The sequence below is a fragment of the Chinchilla lanigera genome, unplaced genomic scaffold, assembly GCF_000276665.1.
Source record: "Chinchilla lanigera isolate Chin_1 unplaced genomic scaffold, ChiLan1.0 scaffold00020, whole genome shotgun sequence".
In the NCBI taxonomy this organism is placed as follows: domain Eukaryota; kingdom Metazoa; phylum Chordata; class Mammalia; order Rodentia; family Chinchillidae; genus Chinchilla; species Chinchilla lanigera.
The window spans coordinates 106,176-130,891 of NW_004955421.1; the positions used below are offsets into that span (position 1 = coordinate 106,176).

At 45.8% G+C, this 24,716-nt stretch overlaps 1 protein-coding gene across 1 annotated transcript in view; it reads left to right on the forward strand.

The window, feature by feature from the left end:
- Positions 1 to 24,716, forward strand: part of Trim71 (tripartite motif containing 71, E3 ubiquitin protein ligase) — a 77,197-nt gene that overhangs the window by 9,046 nt on the left and 43,435 nt on the right. The window contains exon 3 of the mRNA XM_013513644.1: positions 24 to 276. Within this exon, the coding sequence (XP_013369098.1) occupies positions 24 to 276 (253 nt within the window). The remainder of the gene's footprint in view (positions 1 to 23; positions 277 to 24,716) is intronic.

Here is a 24,716-nt window from a genome sequence, read left to right on the forward strand (position 1 = left end):
CTGCGCCGGCCGCACGGCTGCAGCTCGTGCGATGAGGGCAACGCGGCCTCATCGCGTTGCCTCGACTGCCAGGAGCACCTGTGCGACAACTGCGTCCGGGCGCACCAGCGCGTGCGCCTCACCAAAGACCATTACATCGAGCGCGGCCCCCCGGGTCCCGCGGCCGCGGCCGCGGCGCAGCAGCTGGGGCTCGGGCCGCCCTTCCCCGGCGCGCCCTTCTCCATACTCTCGGTGTTTCCCGAGCGCCTCGGCTTCTGCCAGCACCACGACGACGAGGTGAGTGCGGGCTGCGCCTCTCGGGGGAGTGCTGGTGTGGGTGCGTGCGTGCGGGAGACCGAGGGCAGGGAGCCTTCTCCACTCCGGTTTGGTTGTTTTCATTTGGGTGCTGCGGCAGACGTCGGCGCCTGGAAGATCAGGACCTAGAAAGTGTGTCAAGACCTGGTTTCTGCGTGCGTGCCGCCAGGGCCCCCTTCCGTATTTCACTTTTTCTGGGTGGCAAAACGTGGTAGTCATTTTGTCCACGCAGGCACGAGCCGGGGAGAGGCGAGTGTGTTTGGCTATGGACTGCTTGTGCGGGCCCGCCGGAGGCCTTTCACTGATCCTCGTGTTCTCGTCCTGTTTGTGAACGTCGCGGATCGGTGCTCGTGAGAGCGCCGGGAGAGGGTGGTGGGTGAGTGGGTGTTGGGGTGTCGTGCATGTGCCTGCGTAGAATGCCTTTTCCACGCGCGCGCTGGTGAGGGGAGCACGGCGGTTTTATCTTGTAGCCTGGACAGCTTGGCAGTCGTGGCCGCCGCCCCCCTTTCGGTAAGGGAACCTCTGGATCTTTGAAATCCGAGGCACGTCCACCTTCCAGTCTGAGCCTTGTCTGCTCTGAGGCTGACCCAAGTGCTGTGTGAAAGCCTGTTCTGGCTTCCGAGCGCGCCTGGGGAGTCACGTTCGGGCTTATGGGCCCACGGCTGCACCCGAGGTGGAGGCTGCGTCGTGACGACCTGACCGGTCGCTTGTCCTCTGCTGGGACCCCCGCTCGGCTCCCGCATCCCGCAGCGCCTGTCTCTGCGGGAACCGGTCTCCCAGTTTAGGTGTCCCAGCGCGGTCACCCACGGGTTCAGCTCCTTGAAAGAAAGAAGCTGGGGCAGCTACTGGCAGCTTGAACCTGGGTGCGTGGTCTTTGGGCTGTAACGCAGTCTTTCAGCTTCGTTTCGCCTAGCTGTCGAGTAAAACGAGTTTTTTACACCACGTGACCCTTTCCTCCTCTCCACTTTGCTCTTGGGCCAGTACTGTGTGCTTCTGCGAACTCCCTGGAAACGGACCGAGAGATTTGTAGACCAGGACCGCGTGAAAGGGCCGTAAATTTACCTACCCGTAGACCTGTGAGATTTGCTGTGTGTGTTCGTTGCACCTTGCCTGAAAGGAGAGCAGGAGACGGCGGCTCGTAAAAATCCGAGTGGTAGTGGAAGAGGAGCGAACACCCGGCGCCGAGCTGAGCCTTTTCCACGCCTAGCGTGGTGTTTGGGAGGAGGCCGGGTGAAGAGCCAACTTCGGTTGGAAAAAAGTTGAAAGCCTGATCTGTATGTTGGTCCCTCCTTTTTAAAGGTTCCTTCTAAGTAGGAACCGGAGCTGGGGTCTTCAATTTTAAGTCATTTGAGTTGGGTCATATTTGTGGGTAACTTCCTTTCTTTTTCCTTTTTTTTTTTGGGGGGGTGGTGGTACCGGGAATCGAACTCAGGACCTTGCTGTTCCAGGCAGGCGGTGTGCCACTGAGCTGTTTCCCCCACCCTGTGGGTAACTTTCTAGTATCTTCCCTTGGTACTTCTAGAAAGTCCCTGGAACTGAAAAGATGGAGCCAATTGACTTGTAGATTAGGATCGAAGGGAGGGTGGGGGAGGGGAGTGGGCTCCCTGTGTGCTGGGGAATTTATTTACCTCCTGGGCGGGACCCTGAGTTTCAGGGGTAGAGTTTATATTCTCAGATAAGAACTACCGTTTCCCTTGGGCCAGAACTGTAGGTGCTCAGCATTGCTAGATTTAGGAAAGTTTTAGTCACCAACTTCCAAGCTCTTTGGGTAGAATGGGGTACCTGGTCGCTGTTGAAAATCACTTTTTAACGTGTGCACTGCTGGGTTGAAGTCGTTTAACCTGTTAGGTTCTTACAACTACATGTCCTTTAAAAGCAGTTTGCTGTGTTGAGCAGCCTGTTTCCTCTCTTTAGCTTTTCAGTAAACAAGAAAACTTGGAAATGGCTAACATTACTTGGTTGGAGGTTAAAGGTGGAAGCAGTGCTCGTTCCTGTGCTCTGTTCCCTTCATTTTGGTGGCGGTGCCCCTGCCCTGCCTCTGGCTGGAAGGAGCCGGCCTGGAGCACTCGAGAGAGACGGTAGGCTGACCCACCTCCACGGCCCGCACCCCTCGTCCTAGCGTTTCACAGTGTGGCTCGGGTTTTACCATATGCTCTTTGCTTCCCATGTTGGCTCCACTCATCTGAATGACTCAGGGCGCCTTTTTCTTTCGGGGCTGGTGCCACCCGAGCTCGAACGGAGGCCTGGGCGCCGGGCTCGTCCCTGTCATTCCCGCGGACTGCTTTCCTTCAGCCCTCGGGAAGTGGGTCCCCGGGATTGGCAAGCCCAGGTGTATGATGTCCGCGTACTGAAACCATCATCATAGTCCGAAGATCTAAGCGAGGGGCTTGGTTTGCGTTTGGTTCACCTACAAAACTTAGGTTGGCGTTTTCAGTGATTACCTGCGTCCCGGTTCTGCTGACCGCGTGCGGAATTCAGCTCCGTCTGGCAAAGCAGAACGCTGAGGGCTGGGTGTGGAGAGGTCACCCCGGAGCCCGCCTCCGTCCTAGGGAGGCTGGCTCGCGGCTGCTGACTGTTCAGGTCTTGAGAAGGGAGGGGTCTTTTCTATTTTTGAGGAGACTTAATAGGGAGTTAAGTGTGGGACTTTGAGCACACTGCCTGCTCCTGAGTTCCCCTCTGTGTTATCATTATTAACAATATTTTATTAAGCCACGTAGAATGAGTCTTTTGCTGCCTTGGAGTTGTGACACTGGGAGTGAATTCTTCGTTGAGCCTGGGTCTTGGTATGTAATTCAGGCAGGCCTTGAACTCATTATGTGTAGCCTAGACTGACTTGGAACTCGTGGTGAACCTCCTGCCTCAGCCTCCAGAGTGCTGGGACTACAGGTGTGCACCACCACCCCTGGCTTGAGAGTGAACTCATGCCAGTGTGTTCTGTGTCTAGGAGCTAGAAGTGAGGATTCTGTGGATGGCAGCCTAGCAGCATGTGAACATGCCTTGGTCCCCAGGCTTTTTTTGTCATTGGTAGGGGTGTGTGGTGTGTGTGTGTGTGGTGACATCTTGCCTTCTTGAGTCAAGGGAAGCCTTGTAGTCCTCCCCTTGAGACTATGGCGGCGTTGTTCCTAGTTGGTGAGGTCCGGGGCTGGGATTTTGCTGGGGCTCTTTGGACTGAAAAGGGGTATATTCGTCTTTGCAGTCGAGCTTTATTTTAAAAATGCTTCCTGGAAAGACTCGAAATCCAGTTCAGGTCCATCCTGAATATCAAGTCCTCCCCTTCCCAGGAAACCCAATCCCAGCTGGCCCCAGATGACACTGAGTGAGGTGGTTTGCTGTCTGAAAATCATTGATCCTTGTATGAATTCTTGTCCTGTTTTAAATTGAGTCAGTCACTATGCAGGAGTTCACACTTGTATTCAGCACTGATGTATTTTACTTTGTATACATTCCCAGAATCTGAGCTTTTCCAGGTGTACATGTACCCAGTGTGTGCATGTTTACTCGGGTGGGGAGGGTACCAAGAATTGAACTCAGGACCTTGCGCTTGCCAGGCAGGTGCTTGTGTTGCTGAGCTATATTCCCGCCCCCCCTGCATGTTTATTTTTAGATTGTTATGTGTTCTTGTGCAAATTACAAAAGCCATATCAAAATTCTTATTTATGTAATATTAATTCTCACTTTTATACTGCATGTTAACCTTTTCTTTTTAAAGGTATGAAATATTATAAAACCCACTTTGCTACCTCTTTCTTACTTCTAGGCTCCCTCTCCCATACTGGGAGTCGAACTCACAACCTTGTGCTTGCCAGGCAGGCACTGTGCTGCTGAGCTGAATCCCCAGCCCCCTTTCTTATTTCTAGAGGGGACCAGAGATAGCTAATGTTGGTGAAATTTAGAGTAAACTTTGAATTATATGAAAAAGGATATTTAAATATGATACCATAAATTTATGCCAGCCTGGCATGATAGTGCAAGCCTGCAATCCCTGTGCTCCAGAGGCAGAGGCAGGAGGATTGCTGTAAATTAGAGGCCAGCCTGGACTACACAATGAGAGCCTCAGCCATGTAAGCAAATTCAAAGGTGGCCCATACTACGTAGCAAGAACTCATCTGAAAACTAAAAAAAAAAAAAAAAAAAAAAGCTTATGCTTAAAGATTTTTACTTTGTCCTTGGTTAAGGACAAGGTTCAAAATGAATAAATGGGGTATTATAGTATGTACATCTCACCAACTAGCCAGAAAATAATTTATATCATGGGAATATTATATAGGTTGCTGCTGCTGCTTTGATTGAGTACAAATCTGTTTGGAAAATACCTGATGAAAGCCTGGTGTGGTGGCATACATCTCTACTCCTTGCACTTGGGAGGCTGAGGCAGGAGGACTGTTGTGAGTTCCAGGCCAGCCTGGGCTCTGTAGTGAGTTCAAGGACAGCCTAAACTGCATAGTGAGACCCTGTCTACAACCTGTCATAAACTGTAGTGATAAAGAGGCTGTGTACACCAATCCTACTTGGGAACCTTATATTTTTTTTTGGTTTTTCTCTGGTACCAGCAACCGAACTCATGACCTTGCGCTTGCCAGGCAGGCGCTTTGCCGCTGAGCTAAATCTCCAGCCCTTGGGGACCTTTTGTGACTGTATTTGCAGTCTTCTAAAAAAAGATAAACTATAGACTTAGTTTTGAGATTGGTTATACAGACTTGGTATTTGTCTACAGATTTTAATTTCTAGTTCTAGAAGTGTGTATTTAGAGGAACAATGAAGACATTTTTGCAAAGAAAGTGGACACTTCTAGACTTCCAGTCTTTATTCGACTACAACACGTTGTTTATTGCTGACATGTTTTCGAAGTTTAATGTTAGTTGTATTTAGAATAGAGAAATCTTGAAAGTATGTGAAGATTGAGTAAAGTAGACTTTCCCCACCCCATTTTTCCTTTCCTTTTTTTTTTTTTTTGAAACAAGGTCTCGCTATGCAGTTCAGGCTGGCTTTGAGCTCACTATATAGCCCAGGCTGGCCTCAAATTACGATCCTCCTGCCTCAGCCTCCTGAATGATAGAATTACAGGCATGTGCCACCACTCTCCCATTTGTTATTTATAAAAATATTATTTTTTGATTATTTTATGCTGCTAGGGATTGAACCCAGATGCTTGCCCTCACTAAGCACTCTATCACTGAGCCACATCCCCAGCCCTATAAATGCTATTTTGAGTCCTTTTCAGATTTGAGGAGAGTACTATGTCAGTGGTTTCCTAAAGCACTGTTTAATTTTTTATATATTTGTTATTGGGTGATACTGGGAATTGAACTCAGGACCTCATGTTTGCCAGGCAGGTATTGCGCCACTGAGCTAAAGCCCTGGCTCCTAAAGCACTGTTTAAAATTGGTGCAACTTTTTTTTTTTTTTGAGTTCTTGCTAAGTAGTATAGGCTACCCTTGAATTTGCTATGCATGGCTGAGCCTGGCCTTGAATTCACAGGGAATCCTCCTGCCTCAGCCTCTCAAGTGCTGAGATTACAGGCGTGTATCACCACACCTACAAGGTTTTTGTCTTTTCATTTTAAACTTTAATTGTGAGTGTGCATGCTAGTGAAGGAGTTGATTTCTGTAGAAGTTAGAAATGATGAAGTGAAATGGCTAAAATGCCTCTGGCTGTTAAAGTGGTTTGCTAGGGTAGAGAAGTTTCTAGTTTTCCTTTATTTAATGCTTCTATAGCTCTAAAATTTAAACCCCTTTCATGTTAAAATTGACGGTTTAATCTTGGTATTTCTCTATGTAATTCTCATACAAAGCAAAGTTTATTTTAGCTTTATTCATCTCAGCAAATACTGGACCATTTTAGGGCCCTTTGTGATCCTTAAGCAGAAACTTGAGGTGAGTCCTACCATGGAGGCAAGTTCCGTCTAGCCCTTCTCCCCTCACCCCTACAACACTGACAAAAGAGTTAAGGGCCTGGCTAACAAAGCTGTTTTTGCCCTCTGCTTTGGTCTTTGTCTTTGTTTTTGAGACAGTTCCTCATTATGTAGCTCAGGCTGACCCTTGGGGTTTTTGTTTTGTTTTGTTTTGTTTTTTGTCTTTTTGAGACAGGGTCTGGCTATGCAGTTCAGGCTGGTCTTGAGCTCACTTTGTAGCCCAGGATGGTCTCAAACTCGCACCGATTCTCCTGCCTCAGCCTCCCGAGTGCTGGGATTACATGTGTGTGCCACCACACCTGGCTCTCAGTTTTGTTTTTGAGAGGGTCTCTAGTCCAAGCTGGTTTTGAACTCACTATGTATCCCAGGCCAGTCTCAAACTTAAGAGATCCTCATGTTGTGCCTTCTCAGTGCTGGGAGTGTAGGGGGACACCACCACTCAGGTTTTTTCTTATCCTTTCAAGAATCGTGACTTGAGAGAGAAAGCCTGATCCATCTTTCCTCCAGCTGATGTGACCTCCTACTTGTTCAGGACTAAATTATTCTTCTCCACAACTGATTTGACTAAAATCAGATGGACTCTTTTGATTGACAAGACTGATTTGTTAACAAGTTTGGGAGGTGTGAGGGATGGGACCTTCTTGTTTACAGCTGAGGCTGACAAACTGTGTTCTGAAATACTGTCTATATCTCAGACCCACCTCTTGTTTCCCTCCTGTGGTACATCCCTGTAGTTGGCTTCCTATGGGCACTGAAGTCGAGTGGAGGGAAGTGAGGGAAGATTCCCAGCTCCCGGGCTCCACCTCCCACCCAAACCCGGCCTGGGTCTTTGAGAGATTCATATTGGATGAATACAGCAACCCAGCTGCTGTTTTTCATCCTTGCAGTGGATTTTCCATGAATCCCAGATAGTTCTGAACTGAATTCCTGCCAGTGAGCTTTCTCCTTCCTCCTTTCTGCAGCCATGTGGACAGAACCAGTCTCCTGTACACTAGACAAGCGCTGTGCCTCTGGGCTACATCCCTAGTCTTGGTTTGTCTTTTATTTTTGCTGTTTTGAGACAGGGTCTTTCTGTGCAGGTCAGGCTGGCCTTGGATCTCACTGTGTAGCCTGGGTGCTGTCCCTTCAGTCTCCCTAGTGCTGGGATTTCAGGCAGGCATATGCTACCCTGCCCAGACCAGCCCTGTGCTTTCTTTTTCTTTTTCCCCTCCCTCACTCTCTTGCTCTGTCTCTCTCTGTCTTTTAGTCTCTGTTAATTGAGCCCAGCACACTGAGCTGCCCTGTTTTTAAAAACTTAGACAGGGTATCACTAAATCACTAAGTGCCTAGGTTGGACTCAAATTGAGATCCTCCTGCATAACTCTAAAAATGCTGGGATGACAAACGTTTAATTTTACCATCCCTAGTTTAGTATCTCTCTCTCCGTCTCTCTTTTTTTTTTTCCCTCTCTCTCCCTCCCTCCCTCTATCTCCGTCTCTGTGTAAGACAAGATCTTTTACTATGTATGTGGTTCAGGCTGGCCTCAAACTCCCAGCAATTCTCCTGCCTCAGCCTCCTGAGTGCTGGGATTATAGGCTTGTGCCACCATGCCTGGTTTAAATGATCCTAGTTTAATAATCAGTAGGCACAAAAAATTAGCAATTGTAATTTGTCCAAAAACCATTTTTCCTATAGATGTTTTATGGAAATAGTAAAGGTACTCGTTTTAGTAATTATATGATAGCAAATTGAAGTTTGATTATTGGGGCTTTATCATGAAGAAGGGAATAATTCTGTAAGGGCTTCTGCAGGACAGCGTGTTTTGTCAGCATTAATGGTGTTTGAAAGGACCAGAGAAGTGTACACAGAAGGAAGTGAAAAATCACAGGCATGGTGGTGCCCACCTATAATCCCAGCACTCCCGGAGGCTGAGGCAGGAGGATCGCTGTGAGTTTGAGGTCAGTCTGAGCTACTAGTGAGTTCAAGGCCAGCCTGAACTGCATAGTTGAGACCCTGTCTCAAAAAGACAAAAAAGCCGGGCCTGGTGGTGCACACCTGTAATCCCAGATTATAGGTGGCACATGTCTGTAATCAGGAGGCTGAGGCAGGAGGGTCGTTGCGAGTTCGAGACCAACCTGGGCTACAAAGTGAGGTCAAGCCCAGCCTGAACTGCGTAGCAAGACCATGTCTCAAAAAAAAAAAAAAAAAAAAAAAAAAAAAGAGACAAAAGAAGGGAGTGCAGTTGATTGAGGACACATTCTTATGGCTTTGATATCTGGTGAATTTGGGGGTGTTACTTGAATTTTGGAGCTTAAGCAGATGAGGAACCCCTGAGAATGAAAGCTCTGTGTCTTTTCAGCAGAATCCTTCAGTTCTTGAAAATTTGCCTTGCCTTCCCTTCTAGACGTAACCTTTTACATAGCTAACAATGAATTTCTCTAGGAATGTAGTGAATTTTCAGAAGCCCTTTCCTATTCTTTGGGAACTAGTTGGGATAATTATAGAAATGAGGCTATATTAAAAAAATTACATTTCCTCGCCAAATATGGGTTTGCTGACTACATAGGTGCTTTAAAAAGAGCTTTAAGTGAAGTGGCAGAAGCAGTCACTGTGACTGTTGGACATTTAAACGAAACTAGCAGTTGAGACTGTATGCACGTCTTCTGTGTCCTCCGGGATGAATAGCAAAGGGAGGGAGATTATTTATTTCCTAGAATCAGTCGTAGACTTGTACTGAATGCCTGCAGTAGGTGTGGGTAGGCATTGAGCAAGAAAAGTGGACATAGTAAAGAAAATTTCAGTAACAGTTTGAAAAGTGTTAGACTTCAAATAGCAGAATTCTTTTTTTTTTTTTGAGACAGGAGCTTACTGTGTAGTCTCAACTCTGGGTCCTTTTGCCTCAGTTTTTTCAGTATTAGGATTGCAGTTATGCCCCATGACATCTGTTCGGTGATGCTGCTTACTAAAGGTTTTCTTGTTTTTCTGTTTTGTCTTGTGTTTTTTTTTTTTTTTTTTTTGAGACAAGGTATTGCTATGTCTTGAACTTGTTTATAAAAGTCCATGCTGGCCTCAAACTCACGATAAACTCATGCCTCAGCCTCCCAAGTGCTGGAATTACAGATGTGCACCACCACGCCTGACTCTAAAGGTGTTTTTAATTGATTTATTTTATTTTTGAGATAGGACCTCATATAGGGCAGACTAATCTTGAATTTACAAACTCCCTCCCTCCCTCCCTCCCTGTAACCTCAGCCTCCAAAGTGCTGGGGTTACAGGCAAATGCCTTTACACTGGGCGGAGGGGTCTTTCCTGTGCAATTCAGGCTGGCCTTGAACTCACTTGAACTCACTATCCTGCTGCCTCAGCCACTGGAGTGTGTCCTCACAGGCGTGTGTCACCGTGCCCACCTAGGTGTCTTAGCTTTATTTTAGCATTTTGACTTCATGGTGCCAGGTGTAGATTCTGCTGTGCCTCAGTTTCCTCATTTGTAAAGTGAGGGAATCTCTTTGTTAGAATTGTGAAGATTAGCTGGGCGGTGGTGGCGCATGCCTGTAATCCCAGCACTCGGGATTTAGTTGTGAGTTCGAGACCAGCCTAGGCTACAAAGTGAGCTCAAGACCAGCCTAAACTGTATAGTGAGACCCTGTCTCAAAAAGACAAAAATAAATATAAATAAATAGAATTGTAAAGATTGGAGCTAACATACATAAAGATCATAGAACAGTGCAACAATTGTAAACATTCACAATAACTTTATTAGTAAAGTGTTTTTTTTTTTTTGAGACCGGGTCTGGCTGTGTAGTTCAGGCTGGTCTTGAGCTCGCTTTGTAGCCCAGGCTGGTCTCGAACTCACAACGGTCCTCCTGCCTCAGCCTCCTGAGTGCTGGGATTACAGGTGTGCGCCACCACGCCAGGCTTTTTTTTTTTTTTTTTTAAATATTAGTAAAGTTTTAGTACTGAAGCATATCTACCCTCTCCAGAGGGGCGTACATGGTGAACTTGGGGAAAATGCATAAACTTTGTTTACTTTTAGGAAAACCAGAACCCAGTTTAATTTAGCTTTTTGGGTGGGCAGTGGTGGAGATTGCAGGGATGCTCTGTACTGAGCTAGACCCACAGCCAATATTTATTTGTTTATTTGACTTACTGTGTAGTCCAGGAAATTCAGTGTAAAGAACTTTCAGCTGTTGCTTTCAAGTTCATTAGGTAGCTGAATGGCAAGAAGAGAACATTCTGGGCTTCTGAGAAGTAATAACTGTGGGAAGCAGCTACCAGACTAGGGCTGGGAGATGAAGAAGGAACAGGCTGAAATTAGTACTACTTAAGGGTAGGTAGGTTCTTATGTGCTCAGTTGGTGCTCCTGCTGACAAACAGCTGTTGGGGTGAGTACTGGTGACTTTACCCAGGAAGCAGACAGGAAAAGGACGCCTCTTTCCTCTTTCAGAGTGCCCTTCGTGCAGAGCCTTGTAGGACCAGCAGGCAAAGCAGAGCAGTGGTTTGCTTGGTCTCAGCTGCCTGCCCATGACAGGGCCAGAGGAAAGAGGGTGGGCTGGGACTGAGACAATAACTCAGCTGCATAGCTGTGAAGGGGGCAAACCCTTGGTTAGGCCATTGCCTCTGGCAATACCACCTGACTCGACCCATTTGAAAAGTCTCAAGAAAACCTGGGAAATCCCTCAGAGGGATCCCTAAGGCGAACCCAGAACCTTTCTGAAGTTTGCGTGTCCTTACTAAACCAGCTCACTCCAACCTGGACTGCAGGCTGCGTTGGCCACAGGGCCATCTGCTCTGAGTCCTCCACCTTTTGTCACCAGTTGAGTTTTGCACTTACTCAGAGAGACTGAGATCTTGTTTCCCAAACCTGCTGATGACGTACTTGTTGATTATAATCACACAGTTGAAGAAAAGATGAGATACAAACACAGAACTGTTGTTCCCCGAGAACTGATTGGGTAAAGTATAAGGTCCTGGCTGGGGAGATGACACAGAACGGAGTAACCCGGATCCTTGCCCTAATCTAATTCTGACTCCTGAACCGGAACCTGAAGTGGACACTGCTGCTGCTGTGCAGAGGGAGTGGCTGTCGCCACTTGGAAGTCCTGCTGCTAGTCTGTGCAGCAGGATCTTACCCTACACAACTGGAAAACACTTAATGATGTAAGCATATTAAGCTTTTGCTTAATATGATGTAAGCAAAAGCAGTACTACTACGAGTGCTCTTGGAAGACGGGCGTCTCCCCGGCGTGTGGGTGTGTGTGCATGTGCAGTGGGCTCTTCCAACACTTCCTGGTTGCAGGCTGGAGGGTGAGATGGGAGGCTCAGCAGGTGGTAGGAAGGAGGGTTCCCTCCCTTATTGGTTTGGTTGGAGTCCTCAGGGGTTTAGGGAGGTACTTTTTTTTTTTTTTTTGGAGGCCAGCCTGGGCTACGTAGTGAGTTTGAGGCCAGCCTGAACTACATAGTGAGACCCTGTCTCCAAAAAAAAAATCAAAACCAAAAAAATAAACCCAACCACATGAACGCAAAGTACATAAAAAGAAAAACTGAGATCGAGAGCAAGCACAGTCCCACGAGTTCTGGCCTCACTATGTAACTCTGGCTGGCCTGGAACTCGCTATCCTCTTGCCTCAGCCTTCCTCGTGCTGGAATTGCAGGCAGGAGCCACAACTCCCTGCTTTGTGTCTCTTTTATTAAACTGGTTGGGTAGGTGAGAAGGGTGGGTCTGCTCTTGTACTAATCAGTGGAAACTTAAGTTTCAAGTTTCACAGCAGTTGCAGAGCCCTCTCTTGGGGGGCATAGTGGTTAATTCTAGGTGATGTTTGGGACTTGAAGCAACTGCAAATGTTATAAGCTTGGCCATTCATCTGTTGTGTACTTAATGAAGACTTGCCCTGGTATGCTAGAAACAAAGCTGTTTTCCTCTTCCTTTGCAGCATCTTTGCTGTTGGTTATTTGCTAACTGACTTGTATGTTTCCTTTTTAGTTACATAGAGATGTTAATAACACAAAGATAAACAGTGAAAGGTATTGCTTACGTTTGGATGCCTCAGAGCTCTGTTACTTCTGGTACGGCCAGTTTTATAAACATCAGTTTCTCTCCTGAAGGGAGGGAGGTGCTCACATTTTGGTGTTTTGAGCACTCATATTAGTGTTTCTTTTTTTTTTTATATTAGTGTTTCTTTTGCTTACATCGTATATTAAGTGTTTTCCAGTTGTCTAGGGTAAGGTCCTGCTGCACAGACTAGCATAGAATTTGTCCGATTTCACAACTGTCTGCCCAGTGCATCACTTTTTGTGCTAGCCTCAATTTATTTGCACATACCTTGAAATCACTGTCCTGTGTGCCAGCCCCTTTCATTGTAGTTCTTTGATTTTTATATTTAAAGGTTGCCATGTGAGAATCTTCTAAGCATCTTTTTTTTTTTTTGATGCGGGGAAGTGTGTGCCACGGAGCTATATCCCCGGCCCCCTTCTAACCATCTTGAGAGTGAACTCAGACAAATTTGCTGAGGAACCCAAATATGAGTGGATAGTTAGCAAAGCAGTTTTTGTCAGGCTAGGGATGTGGTTTAGTGGTAGAGCTCTTTCTTGTTAAGGCCCTGGGTTCCATTTCCAGCACCACAAAGTGACGGACAAACCAAACCAAAACAGAAAATCCAGAGCTGTTTTTGTAGATTGGGGTTGTATCTCATTGTAGAGGGTTGGCCTTCCTGGCTCTGGGTTAGCTCCCCTGAACTGCCGCAAAACACCCCAGAGCAGCAACCAGTCAAGCCAAAATAAACCTTTGTGGGGACCCAACCAAAAAATCATTTTTGTAAATATTTGATGGCTTAAAACAGAAGGGGTACCAATTTTGTATGAATTAAAATTTGTTTTGTTTTGTTTTTTGGTTTTTTGGTTTTTCTCCGGTACCAGGAACCGAACTCAGGACCTTGCGCTTGTCAGGCAGGCGCTTTTGCCGCTGAGCTAAATCCCCAGCCCCATGAATTAAAATTTGTTTAATAACATTTCTTTAATAACATTTAATCCTGGTAGAGACTGTCCTTTTGTGTGGAATTCTCCGCACACGTGCAGTATGTCAGGGCCTGTAGCTGTAGTATTTACCTTTTCCTCCCCATCGCTGTCCTCTGTCAGCTCGTAATGGTTGGCTGGATGGAAAACTGACATTTTTCTCAGGGCTCTGTCATTCCCAGGAAGGAGTGTGGACTAGCTAGTTGTAATCTGGATTTAATTATGCATGTAATACATAAATATATTATTTGGGTTTCCCCCTCACTTTAAACGTTTTTTATTTTTATCAGTTTGTCTTTGGAGTACATGATTTACCTTTATCATGGGGAGTTGGTACATGCATATGACACATCTTAATATTCTTTGGGTTATTGGTAAATTTTAATTTTAAAATACTGTGCCCCCACTTTCTTCTCAACAAGTATTTACACTGATGTACAGGTGGAGATACATTCCCTCCCCCTCCTCTACCTCTCCTCTCCCCCTTTCCTCCTTTCCTTGTCTCCCTCTGAGACAAGATCTGGCTATGTACCACAGGCTGGCCTCCTACTCAGGGCAGTCCTCCTGCCTTAGCCTCCCCAGAGCTGGGAATACAGGCCTATGCCATGACGCCCAGCCTTCTTACATTCTTTCTTTCTTTGTTTTTTCTTTTTGGTCTCTTTGAGACAGGGTTTCACTATGCAGTTCAGGCTGGTTTTGCACTCACTTTGTAGCCCAGGTTGGTCTCGAACTCGCAACAGTCCTCCTGTCTCAGCCTTCCGAGTGCTGGGATTACAGGCGTGCACCACCACACCTAGTGATATGCATTATTTTTTAGGCACTTTTTTACTGCATGATTTTGATACATAAAGACAGTCATCACAGGGAATTGGTACACATATATATGTTTTAGTCCTTTTTTACTTCTCCTTTCCCTCCTGGGGGATCTTCTTGAAAAGATGCTACCCTCTATGGACTTCCTGGTCTTAACTGCTCCAGAGTTGGTGTTCATGCTGTAAAATTTATTTTGCTCTTCACTCGTTTGAGTTGTGCACACACTTGGCCACTGCCGGCAGTACAGTTCCTTGTTCCTCTCTGCACTCCTCACTTAGAGGGGTGAGCCTTACCTGCCCCTCTCCAGCAATGGTGTTTCTGGGACACTAGTTTATTAATACAGCCCTGTGCTCCTAGGAGCCCCTGCCACCAGCCCCGTTTCCTCCTACCTGATGTACTCTTGCTGCCATCAGTCTAATGGGAGAGAAATGGCTCGTCCTATTGTTTTTACCTCACACTTTTGTGATTATATTATGGTAAGGGGCCTGCACCTCTTTTTGGGGCGTGGTGGTGCTGGGAATTGAACTCAGAACCTTGCACTTGCCAGACAGGTGCTGTGCCACTGAGCTATATATCGCCAGCCCAACATACATATGTATCTAAAAACTTTTTTGGTCTTTTTCCTTTTTGAGACAGGGTTTCGCTATGCAGTTCAGGCTAGCCTTAAGCTCACCTTGTAGCCCGGGCTGGTCTTGAAACTCGCAAGGATCCTTCTGCCTCAGCCTCCTGAGTGCTGGGATTACAGGCGTGTGCCACCACACCCAGATAATTTTTTTTTTTGATACTCCTTTTTTTCCCCCACATTAAAGGTTTATTGACAAAAATACAAAGTGACATTATTATGAATGGACAGAGAATTCTGGTTAATGACCCATAAACCTATATATATGTATATATATATATATATATTTTTTTTTTTTTTGTCTTTTTTTTTGTCTTTTTTTGAGACAGAGTTCACTATACAGTTCAGACTAGCTTTGAACTTACTTTGTAGCCCAGGCTTGCCTTGAACTCACTGCAGTCCTCCTGCCTCAGCCTTCTGAGTGCTGGGATTATAGATGTGTGCCACTATACCTGGCTTATATACACTTAAAAAGCTGTCAGAAACCACAAACACCACACAGTGCAGAAATAAAGGTCACAATGTTTTGATTAATAAACTAAGAGCTCATAGGAAACTTCCCCCTGTTATTGCTTGTATTTTGTTCTTTATTTATGTTTTTGCTTTTCCTGTAAGAGAAACCATGAAGTGTTTGAGCTGTGTGCCTCTGATTTATCTCACTTAACACAGCCTCAAGGTGCGTCCACTTTCTTACAGATGACACGTTTCTGGCAGAGTAGTGCGCTGTAGTATATAAATGTCACATTTTCCTTATCCAGTCATCTGTTGGTGGGCATATACACTGCTTCCACAATTTAGTTCTTATGAATTGTGCTGCAGTGAACATAGGTGTGCTTATCACTGTGATGCGATGTCTTTTAACTCTTGGAAAAATATCTAAAAGGGGAATTGCTGAGTCAAATGGAATTTCCAGTGTTAGCTTTTTTGAGGAATCTCCATACTGATTTATTTCCATAGTGGCTGTGCTAGTTTGCCTTCCCAACAGTGTAGAAGAAGGGTCACTCCCATACCCCCAGCATGTGTTACTATTTGATTCTGGATGATAGCCATTCTTTGTGGAATAAAGAGGAATTACTATTTACTGTGTTGTTTTCATTTGCATTTGTGTGATGGACAGTGATGTTGAACATTTTTTTCCTGTATTTATTGGTCATTTGTACTCCTGAGAAATATACTCATTCCCCTCCCCCCCCCCTTTTTTTTGAGACAGGGTCTCATTATGTAGTAGAGGCTGGCCTCAACTCACGGTTGTCCTGCCTCAGCCTCCTGAATGCTGGGATTACAGGCATGTGCCACCACATGGAACTAGAGGTGTATTCATTTTAGTTGCCTTTTTTTTTTGTTGTTAGCTCTTTATATATCCGAGATGTTAGTCCTCTGTTCAAGGAGTAACTGACAACTTTTTTCCGATTCTGTAGGTCAGTGGTAGCGAAGCTATGGCACACATGCACTAGCTAGCTGTTACCATCAAAAGCTCTAAAACATTCTCACCATCGTTGGTGTAGGTGTCTCTACACTTGATTGTTTGCTTTTGCTGTATACAAACTTTTTAATTTGATATGATCCCATTTGTTTTTTGGTATTATTTCTTGTGCAGTTGGGGGTTCTATTCAGAAAGTCCTTGCCTGTGTCTTCAAGAGCTGTACCTATTTGATCTTCTTCCAGGTTCTGTTTTTTTTGTTTACTTCTTTTTTGCCCTTTTTTTTTTTTGTCTTTTTAAGGCAGGGTCTCGCTATGCGGTTCAGTCTGGCATTGAGTATTTTGTAGCCCAGGCTGGCCTTGAACTCGCAATGATCCTCCTGCCTCAGCCTCCTGAGTGCTGGGATTATAGTTGTGCACCAGCATGCCTGGTTTTATTTTGTTTTTTGAGACAGGGTCTCTCTTTGTAGTCCAGGGTGGCCTTGAATTTACCTTGTAGCCCAGGTTGGCCTGGAACTGAAGTGGTTTTCCTGCCTCAGGAGTACTGGGATTAGAGGCATGTGGTACCATGCCCTGCTAAGTGTTTTTTTTTTTTTTTTAGTCTTTGAGACAGGGTTTCACTGTGCAGTTCAGGGTGACCTTGAATTCAGGTAGTCCTCCTGCCTCAGCCTCCCAAGTGCTGGGATTATAGGAATGAGCCACACAACCACCAGAAAGTGCTTATATTTTTTTTAAAAAATCAAGCACTAAAGCATGCAATGATGTGTTCTTCCCAGAGATGGTCCAAATAAGGGTACAGCACTCTTGTCCTTGGAGAAAACTGCTTTTTTTTCTGTAGGAGTTAATAAACACTTGTGAGAAAATTCAAAGTGTTCCAAGCTTTTATAGTTAATTAAACATGATATGTTGGTGGTTTCCATTCCTGAAGAGTCTTTCTTTTACAAAAGTGTTGGGGTTTGAGCTTCTTAATAAGAACTTTAAATTTGCTGGGGACATAGGGTGTTTCTTGCCTTGGATCAGTTACTGCGGTGCATAAATTTAGAATGGCCTTTCACTGGATGGTAAGGTCCTTTGGGGAACTGGCTTGATGTTACCAAGGAGGGGCGTGCAACTCAGATCTTTACAACAGGCTTTAGAGTTCCTTTGTCAGAACTGTGGAATCCTTGTACAAAAGTCGCGTTGGTTATTGAGCTTGGTTGTGGGGGAGGGGAGAGTCTTACTGCCTGATTCAGATTCAGAGGTGGTTTCTCCACTTTCATGTGTAATGTTTTCCTCATGTGTGATCTCTGGATGCCACCAGGAACTGAGTCTATGGGAAATAAGTTGCCGAGCTGGAACATGGTAAAGGTTCGGACATTCCAGGGACTGCTTGTTGGTTGGCATGCCGGCAGCAGCACAAGTTGACACTAGTGGTGTTGTAGAAGAAAGACCTAGGAGCCCTTGAGGAGCTGGACCTTTGACAAACTGGGAAGCACTTTGTTGAAACTCCCCTGGCAATTAGAGCTGTGTCTGCAAAGCAAATGTTCAACCAGTGTTTACCAAGTTAATTCAGGCTGGCTCTAGGGAGTTGTTGGGGCTCCATCTAAAACCTGCAACCTGTCTCCTCAAAGCCAGAGAAACTTGGCAGGTGTGTAAGTCTGTCCCAGACCCCTTTCTTGAGGGCTCTGAAAGTGTCTGAACATCTACCTTGTTTTTTGGACAAAAGGGGTGCAGCAGCAGGGAGTGGGGAGAGGAGAAAAGGTTGCTTTCATTAATTTCCCACCCCCTTCCCTTCCAAAGGCTCTTTTTGCTGGCTATCTCTGATTGGAATCTTCCTGAATTCATCTCCTATGGTGAAGTGTAGGAGCTGTTGTTTAAAGATAACAAGTCCACATTCTGTGCTTTGAAGGACAGCAAGTGTTTGCATTGGTTACAGTAAAAGGCCGTACATAGCATGAACACAGAGACCCTCGAGATGAAGTTAATGATTAAATTCAGAGGTCTGGGCCTATTTCCTATAGAGATTGTCCTCTCCTGGACTTTGCTCCTTTATGTTTTGAGACTCTGTCCCCAAACTGCATTCTGTGTTTGTAAGGTCCAGTTAGTGTCTGCTCTGGAGTCTTTCTTTGGGTCGTCTCATTCCTTTGCCAGGATCTGGAGGGGCTGGGCTCTTAGGCCTCCTACTAGGGGTGCCTTTTTCCTGCCCAGTTTTGTTTAGATACACCCCCAACTCACATGCTTGGGGCAGCAGGAATTCCTCCCTGGGCTCTTTGTTCCCCCTGAAGGCGGGAATGGCTGCCTCCTGGAATGTTGATCCGGCAGGGCCTGAGTGGCCAGCACCATTGAAGTCTGTCTCTGTGCTCCTGGGGAGGGAGCTCTGAGTTCCGAAGGGGCTAGAGGGGATCTTAGTCGCCATAGCTGGCCTTAAGTCAGTTTACTTTTGTTCTAACCGCAGCCAAACTAAGACACCCGCCTCTCCAGATTTCTCTCTTTTTAAAGAAATGTTCAGTGGCATACCCATTCTATGGCACAGCCTGGCTTGACTGCCAGTGAGGAGTTCTCTTCGTGCTCCCAGTCTTCCTTTTTCAAGGCTTGTGGCACTTCCCCTAGCTTGGATCACCAAAACTCACCAGGCGCCCTCCTGACAAAGTGATCAGATTTACTTAGCCCCTTCCCCAGAAAGGAAAATTTGAATTTGAGGTAAACAATGAGTTATTTTTTGTATGAGTATGTATCATGCAGTATTTAGGTTATACTTAGAGTAAAATTTACTAGGCATCTTATATTTTTATAAGACAACTCTTAAAAAAAAAAAAAAAGACAACTCTTATTTTTATGTTTTGTCTTTTTTTTTTTTTTTTTTTGGGTACTGGAAATGAAACTCATGACCTCGGGCTTGCCAGGTAAGCGCTTATGCCACTGAGCTACATCCCTGACCTCCTGTGTTTCGTCTTTTTGAAACAGGGTTTCATTATGCAGTTCAGGCTGGCCTCAAACTCCCAGCGATCTTGTCTCAGTGCTGGGATTACAGATGTTTCCCACCATCCCTGGCCACGACAACTCTATTCTTGACACACTTTTTTTGGCAGTACTTGGGATCAAACCTAGACATACTCTACCACTGAATAGCTTTGAGACAGGGTCTTGTCTATAGTTGAGGTTGGGCTGGAACTCACTATGTGACCTAGAACTCCTTTTGAGTGCTGGATTACCGGGTGCCATATCACACCTGATGGTGACACACTTTTTCAGAGCCTTTGAGGGGGTCTGAAAGTCTTCTCCCTCAAGATTCCTCACTCCTCTTTGCATTTGGGTCACTTACTGCACTGTCCTTGTGGGTGGCAGGAGTTTGTTATACTGACATATAAATATTTGGAACCTGGGCCTTTCTCTACCTATACCCCTTTAGACCCCCAGAGGAGTGGAAAATGTCCCGGCCCCCATTGTTGTCCACCGCATCTTGGTGGGCCTAGTGCCCCCAGAGGGCTCTGTTTCTGAGGCTGGTATAGCAGTAACAATGAGGAGACTTCTCTGTGGCCACTATCCCGGTGTCTGGGCATAGGCAGTAGGATGCAGTATGTAGCTCTGGGGCTTTCGGACTCCAGTCTTGATACCTAAATCTTACACATTTAGGTGCAACCCTAACGGAGTGAGTTTTTGGGTGCCTTCTCTACTTTTCTTCTACAGCTCCCCCTCTGAGAGGGATTTCATCAGGGAACTGGCCAGCCAGCTCAGAAGAGAGGGAAGGGAGCTGTCAGTAGAGTTGGCATACCTGCCTGTTTCTGCTTGGGGCACTTAGGGCTGCCCAGGAGAGGAACAGATTCTACTGCTGTTTGTGTATGGATTTGTTCCCGGGAAGAGTGTTGGCCCCCTTGAGAAATGACAGCTTGATGTGGACATTATGAGTTATTGTTTCTCATTTACTCCGAAGCTCAGAACCAAACTCATGGTCTCAATCCAGGAAGCCTCATCTGCATGCCTCTTTCTGCTCTTTTTTTTTTTTTTTTTTTTTGGTACCTGGAATCGAACTCATGACCTCAAGCTTGCCAGGTAGGCGCTTGTGCCATTGAGCGATATCCCTGGCCCTTCTACTTTCTTGACTCAAGCTTGCTTCTCCTTATGTTTAAATGCTTTTCTTTGTAAGCTGCTTTTCTTAGATTTGTGAAATACAGTACATTTGAGTTAGAATTGAGTGAAATTTTGAGAGGTTGTACACTGCCCAGCAGAAGGGACAGTTTTTGATCCAGCAAATCACACTGATGGGAATATAAAAGAATTAAGCCATTGTACCATCACAGCACTTGGCAAACAAACACATAATCCTCAGATGTACTCTGGTCCCTTTCTGGACAGAGTCCAGACCCGTGCCAAGGGGTGGGTATGGAGACTCCTAGAATATGCCTCACAGAGATGCTGGGGCCTAGAGCACTACAAAGCCCTCATCTGTACAAATCAAAGCAATTTAAGAAAGCCCAGGGTTAGTCATGTCCCCTTGCAGAGGCCTTAGTTAGGTGTAGGCCCTCTGATCCATGTTTCCCCACCCCCTCCTGGGAATCCTGTATTCTGCAATTTGGTACAACTTGAAACCCCTTCTGGAGAGGTGGGAGGAAGTAGTTAATCCCCACTTCCCTTCCCTGCGAGTTTTATGGGCCTCTGGGAGCCTGCCTTACTCTGGCCTTAATGGTCATAAATGACCCTCTCTCAGGGCAGGCCAGGCCCTGGGAATCTTTTCCTGGACTCTATCTGGGCAGTTAGATGTGTAACAAGTAAGTTTTGGTGGTGATACCTTTGGTTTTCTGTAACTGGGAGGCTGGTGTGGTGGGGTGGGGTGGAAGCTTCATAGGATTATCAGGGTGGTGGCTAGTGGGGACCATTGTGACCACGAAGGGGCTGCCTGGCTGGGTGCAAGTGTCATAAAAGTAGTGGCCTACTCTCTGTGTGCTTATCCATGCCAGGTTGACTGAGTACGTCGTATATCAGGTCCTGTCTTTGGTTGGGGAATTCAGGAGAAACAGAGCTTCATCCTTCAAGGAAGCCTCTGTTTGCTGCTGTTCTCTGTCCATCATATCTGGCCTGTACCATAGCACAGGCGAAGGATGTTATGGAAGCCACAATTGAGTGTTGTTTTATACCTCTGGAGCTCCCTCCTACCCCCATTTCCTTTGTGGGAATTACTGGTGTTTTAAGATTTAGGAGCAACACCAGTATAAGTTTAATCTGTGAAAAATGTTTGAGGCTGAGCAGGATGTGCAACAAGTTTACTGAAGGATCTTCAAGTAAAGGGACATTGGAATCTATCAACATGCATGGATGGCCAGGTTCCCTGCATGCACAGGTAGTCTGATGACCGCCAAAGGAGCCTGGGAAGGAAGTCTTGCAAGCAGACCATCATCTGTCCTACTAGCAGGTCCCTCCCTTCCCCTTCAGCTAATCCCTTGCCTCTAGTTTTAATTGTGTTTAATCTTCCTGGGAAGCAGGCTTACTGCCCCTCTGTGTGCTGTATCTCCTTGGCTGAGTTTTCTGTTTCAGTCCTGCAGAGGATGAGTAACTTTCTGGAGGAGCCATTGTCCCAAGAGACATTGGTTGAGGGAACCTCCCAGAGCATCCTTTTCTGGATAGCCTGACGTAGTGACATAAAGCTACAATCCCAGCACTCTTTAGCACTCTTGAGAAGCTGGGGCATGAGCATGTAAACCAGCCTGGGCAGTTGAGGAACTCTGTGAGACCCTGTCTCAAAATAAAAAAGAAAAGCAAGCAACCAGCGTGTTACCCTGATACGGTATTTGCCTTCCCACCCTATGAAGGAACTCCATAAGTCCGGCTGGATTTGATGTTATACAACTCTGTATGATGCACTTTTTCTGGCTAAGGACTGAAGATGCCAGATTGTGAAATAAAGGAACAAAAAGCAAGTGTCATAAAAATAGTAGCCTACTGTCCGTGTGCTTATCCATGCCTTCTCATTTCATTCTTGGTTGTTTGGTGTAATCCTTTAAGTCCCTCTTCCTTTGTTTAACTAATGACCTGGGAGTTGTTTAACCCAGGGGCTATGTACCCCACAGAGTTTGAGTTTCTCTAAAACTGGGGTGGGGCACCAATTTGCATCTTTAACAAGCACCTCAGGGGATTCTACTGCTGGTGGCCCTCCCGAAACCTTTTAAATGTTGCCCAGGTGAGGGGACTTCAGGTCACAACACAGTCTTAGCCTTCCTAGTTGTCAGGCATAAATTCTCCATTTAATTTTAAGTGATTTTACTCAAGTGGTGAGTTGTTAGTAACCTGTTTATCATTCCGTGCTTTGGGTTAAGCAACTCTTGATGATGAAGAAGGTTTAAGTTGTTCTCTTTTCAAGCCACACCCTTTCTGAAATCCCAAATCGTTATAGCCAATCTCGCCTTCTGAGGCACCTTTGAGAGGAGTATTAATGCAGACATTATAGTTCTTTCTGTTGTTTTGTTTTTTGAGACTGGGTCTTGCTATTCAGTTCAGGCTGGCCTTGAACTTTCTATATAACCCAGGTAGACCTCTAACTTGTGGTCCTCTGTCTCAGCCTCCTGAGTGCTGGGATTACACAAATGTGCCACCACGCCTGGCTTGGGACATTATATAGTTCTAAGAAGTCAGTTTATACTTCCAAAGTTACCCAGTTATAAGGATTTTGAGATAAAAATTGAATTTATCAGTAAATTTTTGGCCCGAGTTTGAGTGAAACTCTCTAAAGCCCTTTTATGCAGGAGTCTGCCTTTCATCACAGAGAAAGGGGCTGGGAATTACGTTAGCTGCTCTGGGATCATTCCTGGGGGCTTTGCCAGGTCTCTGCTTGTAGTTTCACTTCAGTTGGCATCTCCTCTCTTAATAGAGGTGAATGGGAGCCTTCTGGTGTCCTCAGCACCTGTCTGTAGAGCACTGAACCTGTGTAGGGACTGCTCAAGGCTGCTTAAGTAGCTACTGGAAGGTGGCAGAGGGTTGAGGACAGCCAAGCAGCTTCCAGGAGAGAGGAAGCTGCCCGTCCCTCTGCTGTGTGGGGGTGCAGGGATGATCGGAAGCAGCCCAGACCCCCCCAAGTGGTCCTTCATTTGAGCATTGTATTGAAACAGGTGGTGCTGCTCTGTGGAGGGGAGCACAGTAATTTAAGACAAGGCTGAAAAACTGAGCTTGTAGCTGTGATTCGCGGACCAAGTCTTGGCTGCCATTCATACCCAGGTTACTTGGGACAGAGTGCGGGAGATGTGACACAGCCTGCTGCTGACACGGGACCAGACCCACAGACACCTTGCAAAGACGTAGGAATCCTTGGGAACCTGGACAGAGAGAGTGGGAGCTAATGCACCTGCTCACCTGCAGGATGACCCCTCCCAGTGTCACTGATACGGTGGGGTGCGGGGGGCCTATCTTCCTTTCTTTTCCTTCCATACTGTGTCACATTTGCAGTACTTTTTTTTTTTTTTTTTTTTTTGAGACAGGGCCTCACTCTATAGTTCAGGCTGGCCTCAAATTCACAGGGATCTACCTCCCTCAGTCTCCCTAGTGCTAGGATTACAGGCGTGTGCCACCACGCCTGGCAAATACAATGCTAGATAGCTAGGGGGTAGAGTATTGTATGTGATTGCACATATACAATTATACAGTGTATAAAAATATATGTTGTGTATTTATAATATTAATGTGCCCAGCCCTGAGAAAGAATGAGAGGCCTTGGGATTGTTCATGAGGTTTCTGAGTTAAATTGTACAAATTTTAAAAGGAGATGGACACTGCTCATTAGGCTGTGCATTGACATATTTACTTACGTTTTTGAGTGGGAAACCAAATTGGTCAGGGCCTATTAAGTTTTCTGCCTAAGTACTGGAATTGAATGGAAGGCTTTATGTATGCTAGGCAAATGCTGTAGTGCTGAGCTACATCTCCAGCCCTTCTAGTTTACTTGGAAACACAGTCTTCCCAAGTTGCCCGGGCTGGGTTTGAATTTGCAACCCCTCTGTGAGACCTCTGGAGTAGCTGTGATTACAGGTGTGGGCCACGATGCCTGGGTTAAAATTTTTATTTTCAGTTGATAGTAAATATTATTTATGGGTATGTTTTCATGTGTGTGTGCATTTCTAACTGGTTCTGTCACACTTAATAACATACTCATCACCGTATGTACTTAACTTTTTTGCAGGGAGATTTTTTTTTTTGTAGTACTGAGGATTGAATCTAGGACCTTTATACTAAGCTATGTCTCTAGCCCTTTTTATTTTCATTATTTTTAAATTTTGAGAATAAGGTCGCACCAAGCTGTTAAATTGCCCAGGCTAGGCAGTTGAACGCCATATCCTTGTCTGTCAGCCTCTCAAGTGTATTGGGGTAACAGGCTTGTGCCATCCTGCCTGCTTTCTTTTTGCTTTTTTCAGAGATTTCTACACTGTTCTCCATAGCAGTGACTTTTCTAATTTTGGGTTGTGAGTTTTAAATATGATACAGGGAAGTGCCTAGCCCCTGCCAGCCGTGCCTATACCTTTGGCTACCACTACACCTTTGGCTTGTACACATGTGTTGTGGGCCAAATTCTGCTCAGTTAAATACAGTTCCTCATTGGACAGGTGAATGTGGTGACAGGTGAAGAGACTGATTTCCTGGGGCCTGTGCCCTCCCACCTTCTCATCTGAGTCTAGTTCCGCTCACTCATTAAGGAACCCCTTTTTCTCTTCC